A 7,565-nucleotide genomic window follows, 5' to 3' on the forward strand; every position below is an offset into this window, starting at 1 on the left:
AAGGTGCCTAATTAGCGACTCCCTAAATTTGAACCGTCACTGCTCACGCTCTATGGGTGCTACTGTACCTATTACTGGCATTATTTTCGGATAGATCGTTCATTTTTCTATTAAAATATATTCATTTTCTCTCCCAATATCCACTAATTTATTTGTAGTGAGTATTTTAGCAAACCATTGCAAACAAAAAACGCTTATAGAGAACTCGTCCCGATTAACGACCGGGGAGGGTCGCTAAGATCTTTGGGTTTTCCCATAATAAAAATGGTACAAAAAGCGACGCCCGAAAAGTTGAAATATGATACGCAAAAGGCAACATATACCCAAAGCACTCAACCACTAGAACAGGAGCGTTTATCCAACACCTTTATGAAGATGAAAACTGATCACGTGATGCACCAAAGGCGAACAGAAGGCAAAAACCCAAATTTTGCGGGCTATCTCGTATGATATTCGAGGTCCGCGCTGGATTCGTCACCCCTGCAGTCGGTGACGACAGTTGGCATCACCTGCCACACATCGCAAGCTTCAGCAACATCTCATTTTCATTTAGGTATCTCTTTTCCTCTTTCTTTCCCTTATCAAGCTATTTGCGACGTCGGGCGCAAATAGGTAATGTGGGTTGCGAATTGCGATACATTTTTAACCACCATGCAGTGCACAGTTAAGCGATTCACTACGGGAAAACGGCAATCAATTGAAAAAGGATTGTCGATTCAGAATAAAACAGGTGCATCGTCTTCATGTGCATCGCTTTTCAGCAGATAGGGTCCAAATACATACGTTTTGGATAAGAAACTGGTCATTTTTATCTAAACTGTCCTAGAACGTCCTACCAGAAGCATCGACAATCGGAAAAGAGTTAAGTTTGATAACCAAAGTATGGCAGACCTTTTGGCATTGTCTTCACCCCATTTCTCTTGCCAGGTTTTCTTTAGAGAGGTAGGTCGCAAATAGGAAAGGGCGGCTAATTAGGCACCTTACCCTACGCGTGGCGTGCTACAGCTGTTGATCGTTGTCAAATACAGCTGTCCGTACACCTGATACCCTGCAGGTATTCTGGCTTTTTTATGTCCATTGGGCCGGACGACTTTCGCACCATATAAGGCAGCATAAATGTGTTTTTAATGCGATTTAAAACACGTTCCGCTTCTAAAAGTGACTCTCAAGTAGGCGTGTGGCTCTGAACGGGCACGTGGTGACACAGGTCAGTGCACCTATACAGTGTACATACACGCACAGGTCTGCTTCTGGGCGGAGCACGGTGCCCTCCTCAGCTGACGTCATTCAGGGCTCGATGAGCGGCCGGCGCGCCGCCGGCGCCGTAGTCGGCTCCCGCCTGTCGTGCCGGACAGTGGGAACAGCTGACCGCTCCAGCGGCCCCTCACACAGTCCGTCGCCGCCATGACTGTCGGCGTGCCGCCGGCGGCGTCGAAGCCGGCAGAGGATTCGGTCGGCGGCGGTCAGCGCGCGCTGACCTACCTGCTGACGCTGCTGAGCGCCGTCAGCTACCTGCTGTTTGGCTACGACACGGGCGTGGTCTCGGGCGCGCTGCTACTGGTCCGCGAAGACTTCCAGCTGAGTGACCTGTGGCACAGCTCGATCGTCTCGGTGGCGGTGGGGGCCGCCGGCCTGGCCGCGCTTGCCGCCGGACCGCTGGCCGACCGCGCCGGCCGTAAGCCGGTGATTCTCGGCGCGGCGCTGCTGTTCGTGGGCGGCGCGCTGGCCATGGCGCTGGCCGCCGGCCCGTGGTCGCTGCTGGCCGGCCGACTGCTGGTCGGCCTCGCCATCGGCCTGTCCAGCACCACGGTGCCCATCTACATCTCGGAGGCGGCTCCGGCGGCGGCGCGCGGCACCCTGGTCACCGCCATGACCTGTGTGGGCACGCTGGGCACCGTGGTGGCCGGCGTGACGAGCGGCGCGCTGTCCGGCGTCCATGAGGGCTGGCGCTGGATGTTCGGCCTCAGCGCCGTGCCGGCCACCCTGCAGCTGATCGGCTTCGGTCTGATGCCGGAGTCGCCGCGCTCGCTGGTGGCTCGCGGGCACGACGAAGCCGCCAGAGATGTGTTGCGGCGCATCCGCGGCCCCGGCGCGCATGTGGACACCGAGCTGGCCGCCATTCAGAGCGACTTTGCGGCACAAGAGGCGCTGAGGCAGACCGCTGAGGCGGCCGGTGACGGCGGAGGCTGTGGCGGCACGGTGCTCTCCCGCGCTGTCCGCGACCCGATCGTGCGGCGGGCGCTGGTCACCGGCTGCTGCCTGCAGCTGTTCCAGCAGCTCTCCGGGGTCAACACGGTCATCTACTACAGCGCCAGCATCATCACGATGGCGGGCGTGCGCGACCCGTCCACGGCCATCTGGCTGTCCTCAGTGGTGAACGTGCTGAGCCTGCTCTCCAAGCTGGCCGGCCTGGCCGTGGTGGAGCGCGCCGGCCGCCGCCGCATCCTGCTGAGCAGCACTGCCGGCTCGGCGGCCGCGCTGGTCCTGCTCGGCGTCGGCTTCCAGCTGAGTGCGGCCCGCTCGGCGCCCGTCAGCCTGGCGCCGCTGGCCGCCGCCTGCCGCGCCGCCACCTGCGACGCCTGCCAGCAGCTCGACTCGTGCGGGTTCTGCTTCCAGGACCTGCCGGGCGGGCCGGCCAACGGCTCCTGCGTGCCGCTCACCGCCGCCAACAGCTCGGCGGCGCTGGGCCGGTGCGCCGAGCCGGCCGCGCTGGGGCTGGACGGCCTCACCTGGGCGCCCGACTGGTGTCCCACCGACTACGCCTGGCTGCCCATCACGGGTATGTTCCTGTACATCACCATGTTCTCTCCGGGCCTGGGCGCCATGCCGTGGACCATCACGGCCGAGATATTCCCGCTGTGGGCGCGGAGCCGCTGTAACGCCGTCACCACGGCGGTCAACTGGTGCTCGAACCTGGTGGTGTCGCAGACGTTCCTGGTGCTGATCGCGGCCGTCACGCGCCAGGGCGCCTTCTTTCTGTTCTCGGGTCTGACGGTGATGGGCTGGGCCGTGTTCTACGTCACCGTGCCGGAGACGAAGGGCGTGCCGCTGGAGCGGATCGGGACCCTGTTCACGGAGCCCGTGGGACTGCATGCGCCGCGGCCCAGTAACAAGGTGGGCCCGGAGCCGGACCCGACGGGGCCGCGGCCGGCGGCCTGCCCTCAGCTGGAGCCGCCAGCAGGCACACCGTGACGAGACCTGCCGCGAGGTGGCCGCTCTTCGTCTCAGTAAGGCGAACTACCCCAGGAGTAGCGATATTGACGTGAAAATGAGAGCCGAACATTGAGGACACGTGGCCTTCAATATCGCTATTGGTTTGTTCAAAAGACCTATCTCAAGCTGGTTATCAACGTCCCTACAATCAGCGCTCGTTATATAATGCACTCTAAAATAACGGTGGCCTAGTTTCAGTGTAGGAGACCTTGCAGATAGGACAGCCACCGTTCTAAAAATGCGCCCTTGACAACGATCAAATGATAGCAGGCAATGTCTTAACCGTTATATGCATTCTTCTGTCATAGTCCTGAATATGTTGACAAGACAAAGTTGAATATTTTGCGACACTGTCGCGCTATATCAGGTCGTGTTGTGAACAGACACATGCAGGTACCGTTAGGTGCACTTATGTAGGGAAGCATAATTGCTATAAGAATGTTAACGGTTAGCGGTCAACGAGAGGTGGCTGGGGCCTGGGGGTGTATACGACGATTGTAGGGACCTTCGACTTGAGGATTGTGATCTTGTTATATGTGTCCTTAGTACGGGTACTAAGAACTCTTTAAGTTTTCATTTGAAACATGATTAGTATTTAGGTGTGAAATTGTGTAGCAACATTGTCGAGTCTGGCGCGTCGAAGAGCATCGTACGATATTGTTTATTACCTGTCCGCAAGCAGTTGTCGCATAACTCGACCATGAGCGGTTTTTTCGCGTGTGCCATTTGCCGTAAAAAAATATTCACGTACGGCCCTCCAGGTATTTAGTGGTTGGTTGCCAACAACACAATAATCGATCTGCATTGATGAATATGTCTAATGGCTGTTGAAAACCACTGCCGAAATGTGTGCACGAACCCTCTTCTCATTTCTATTTAGTTATTTTACAGGAGTGTCTTTGTCATTTAAGTTATTACACCAAAAGCACATAGGCTAACCAACCACTTTTTTGCTGGAGGGCCGTACCTATGTGTTTACCATACGGTATTATTTGTGCTATTTTGGTGCGTATTTATCCTTGAGAAATGATTTATGGGAATAAAACAAACACTGAACATCTTCCCGCATATGAAACGATTGGTAATTGCTTGTCTTTTGCCTCGCGGTCTCCAGCTCGCAGGCTGCCCGCCTGCCCGTATTCCGGGTATTCCGTGGCGGTCGTGACTGAACATTCGGCTTTGTGTAGGGGGATCTTCTGCACGCCTCGTTACATGGAAGTTTCATTGGAATGGGCTATTTGCTCATTGTTGGATTAGAAGGTCCAAGAAATTTCTCAGCGATACCGATCTTTTCCGGATTCATCAGAGACTGGTTCGGAGCATTGTATGGGTATCCACTTTGTAGTACTTCGGCCAACCTTAACTGAATATTCGGGACACCTCGGTTCCACTTGAAACCAGTAGCGGCGGAAAACCTTCAATTAAGGGGGAGGGGGGCACTGCCGACTTTTGGTCCCATTCTTTCCATGCAACGCCCATAGGGCTAATGTTAAAATGCCAAAATCAAAGGGGGGCATGGTGCCCTGGTGCCTCCTCACCCCCGCCCCCGTTCCGCCGCCTGTGCTTGAAACCTGCAAAATTCACATATCAGAGCGCTCTGATGTGGAGAATGCGGGTCTGAAACCGTCCGGTGGTACGGATACCGCTCATTTAGCCCGCATTGGTTCGATTAGAAAACTCGGGTTGCCAAGATGATAGGAAAACCAAGGTTTAGCTTGGCCCGACGCGGTCATGGTGACTTGACTAATGACCGCCCTGCTCCACTGAAGTACTGTTGCGGCGCCACTGACATGGAATTGGACAATGGACATCCGATTTGTCCTTGGTGCTCCGAAGCTTTCACCTAATCAAGGATGTTGCCATGTCCTCATTTTCCTAACACATCTACACTTCCCTAAAATTGGCCATGCAAGACAGCGTTGAACAGCAAAAACGCGTTTACTGAGAACTTGTCACCGGACATAATTACACATACAGCGGCGTAACTGCTCCATGGTTGATGCAGGCACATGACGTGCTGCTTTTTATGTACTATAGGTGAGCGTTTGCGGCTCGCTTAGCACAGTTCCCTTCCGTGCAGTGCACTGTCCCTCTTGTGCTCCGCTCAGTTTAAATACTGACCCGTGTTCTCCCCCAGTGTAAGTACTGACCCCGTGTGCTGCCCCAGTGTAAGTACTGACGGCCGTCTCCCTGCAGTGTGCTGCCCCGCGCCGAGTCAGTCGGCTGGCCGGCCGTGTACGCGTTCTGTGTGGACCGTCTGCGCGCGGTGCGCCAGGACCTGACGGTGCAGCAGGCGGCCGGACCGCAGGCGCTGGCCGTGCTCCGGCGCTGCGCCGTCTTCCACCTGTACGCCGACTACAGGTGAGAGCCGCAGGAGGGAAACAGCTGGGGCAGTACTCAGTACAGCTGACCTGGACAGCTGGGTTGTGCAGTTGGCGGTCAAAGGCGCAGAGGGGTTTATATACTGTATACTGCAGGTCGGTCCACACAGAGGGGGTGGGGGGGGGGGGGCTACAGGTGCGAGCCGCAGCCCGCAAACGGGACGTGCTACACCGTACACGGGGTGGTCAGCCCACAGAGGGGGGGGGGGGGGGGGCGGGGCAGGACTTCAGAGTCAGAGATTATATCACTTGTTTCCCTTTTTCGTCGTGCGGTGGCGCTGAGCATGGGAAGGCTCGGATAGAACCTTTGCCATTTTCCAACAGATGGCGTGGTGATCACTTCTACAGGCTGGCCAGCTGCACGGTGGCTCGCATAACTACTACAGTGTTGAGAAATTGTCAGTGATGCAACACTGGGTGCTGCCTCCACTGTGATGGATATGATCATATACTAAGCAGGGGCATGTGCATTCTAAATAAATGTCTATAATTTCCGGAAAGGAACACATATGAACCGTCACATCCACAGAACTCCATCCCCTGTGTAACAGGTCCCGGGACTGTCCGTTGGCCGTGTTTGACCGGCACATCAACACGCGCCAGCTGCAGGAGTGCCTGCTGGGGGTGCTGCGACTACAGCAGGCGCAGCCCGACGTCCCCACAGAGCTGTGTGAACGGTTCGAGGCCGTCCATCTGCTGACCAGCCTGCCGCACGAGCGGCGGATGCACGAGCGCTGGCTGCGGCCCACAAACAGGTGAGCTGGCCGGGTCACGGTAAGGATGTGAACAGGGACGGGATGGTGTTCTTGCAGTGCGCCTGTGACTTGTATTGAGTTGGAAATCACGTCAGGGTGTTAATGTGAAGTGCGGTTTGTATATCTTTTAGCCGCCGTGTAATTCGGTTTCATTGTATTTTATTCCCTACGAATGCCCCTAAGAACCCATTGAACACACTGTTTGCTTGTTTGATAATGGCTGACTTCTTTCAGGGATCTGCGGCTGGCCCTGGATTTCCGGAATGCCTGGGAGCTGGGTAACTTCGTGCGAGCCTGTCGGCTGTCCGGCGAGATGTCGCCACTGCTGCAGCTGGCCGTGTACCGCCACCTCGCCGCCCTCAGACAGTGAGTTGTAAAGGCCGATCTCGCCCACAGAGGCCAGACGCCGTATAATGATAAGACGGCTGGGTAGTGACGCCAGCTGATGACGTCACGGCTGCCGATGGCTTTATTGGACCGCTGTCTTCATGGCCCGACAATATGGGGCGAATTTGACTGATTGCTGCTCTATGGTGTTTGACAAGAGGCTGGGGGTCTATGGTTCCTGCTATTCACTCAGTGTGGGGTTTCTGCTCACTCGCTAAATGTGGTCTAAGATCGTAATGCTCGAAGGATAGGAACTGATAACTTTAAGCTGACATAATTGTCACCACTTGCATATGCTGTAATAGTTAATGCACTGGACTCTGCGTTATGCTCATGTTTAAGTGAACTCAGATATTTCTCCTTTCACAGTCTACGCTTTACCTCATTATTTGAGAACATTTTTTCACGTTTACAGTGTCCCAGCGCCTCTCCTTTTCAGGCTGACATCGTCAGACCTACTGAAGGGTCACGTCATATCCCATGTAGGAGCTTCCGTCCCTTTGTCATGTTCGTTTTGCTAAAACGTATAACGAACGTGCTCCCCCGGATAACATGTGCGGCCACAGCTCTACACTATACACTTATACAGTATAGGTATACAACTCTCTCTGGACCACTACATAACTGTCACAATTTAGTGGTTCACTATATTATCCAGCTGGTATTCAAGCTGAAGCTGGGCTCTTAGCGCACTCAATCATCTGAACTAGTGTTGATTGATTTGATGGCTGTGCTTGTATCATTGTTTGTTCTCGGGCTATTGGCCCTATACCGCAAAGGGGCACCGCATTGAGCGGTGTATGACACGGTTGCATCAGCGTGCAGTCTT

General features: G+C 55.1%; 1 protein-coding gene across 1 annotated transcript; it reads left to right on the top strand.

The window, feature by feature from the left end:
* The first annotated feature begins 1,404 nt into the window (after window positions 1–1,404).
* On the top strand, window positions 1,405–7,276 carry LOC122392983 (proton myo-inositol cotransporter-like). The gene is made up of 6 exons (XM_043388389.1): window positions 1,405–1,706; window positions 1,803–2,529; window positions 2,617–3,188; window positions 5,410–5,574; window positions 6,146–6,349; window positions 6,584–7,276. The coding sequence occupies exons 1-6, from the start codon at window positions 1,405–1,407 to the stop codon at window positions 6,717–6,719; spliced, it is 2,106 nt and encodes a 701-aa protein (XP_043244324.1). The 3' UTR covers window positions 6,720–7,276.
* The last annotated feature ends 289 nt before the right edge of the window (window positions 7,277–7,565 follow it).

This window comes from Amphibalanus amphitrite, unplaced genomic scaffold, assembly GCF_019059575.1.
Source record: "Amphibalanus amphitrite isolate SeventyFive unplaced genomic scaffold, NRLGWU_Aamphi_draft 000510F_arrow, whole genome shotgun sequence".
NCBI classification, from domain to species: Eukaryota; Metazoa; Arthropoda; class Thecostraca; order Balanomorpha; family Balanidae; genus Amphibalanus; species Amphibalanus amphitrite.

Coding starts and splice junctions, on each gene's coding strand:
- LOC122392983 (XM_043388389.1), top strand. CDS start 1,405: ATGACTGTCGGCGTGCCGCCGGCGGCGTCGAAGCCGGCAGAGGATTCG. Junction 1,707..1,802: donor ATTCTCGGCGCGGCGCTGCT/GTTCGTGGGCGG, acceptor CGGCCTGTCCAG/CACCACGGTGCCCATCTACA. Junction 3,189..5,409: donor GAGCCGCCAGCAGGCACACC/GTGACGAGACCT, acceptor GTCTCCCTGCAG/TGTGCTGCCCCGCGCCGAGT.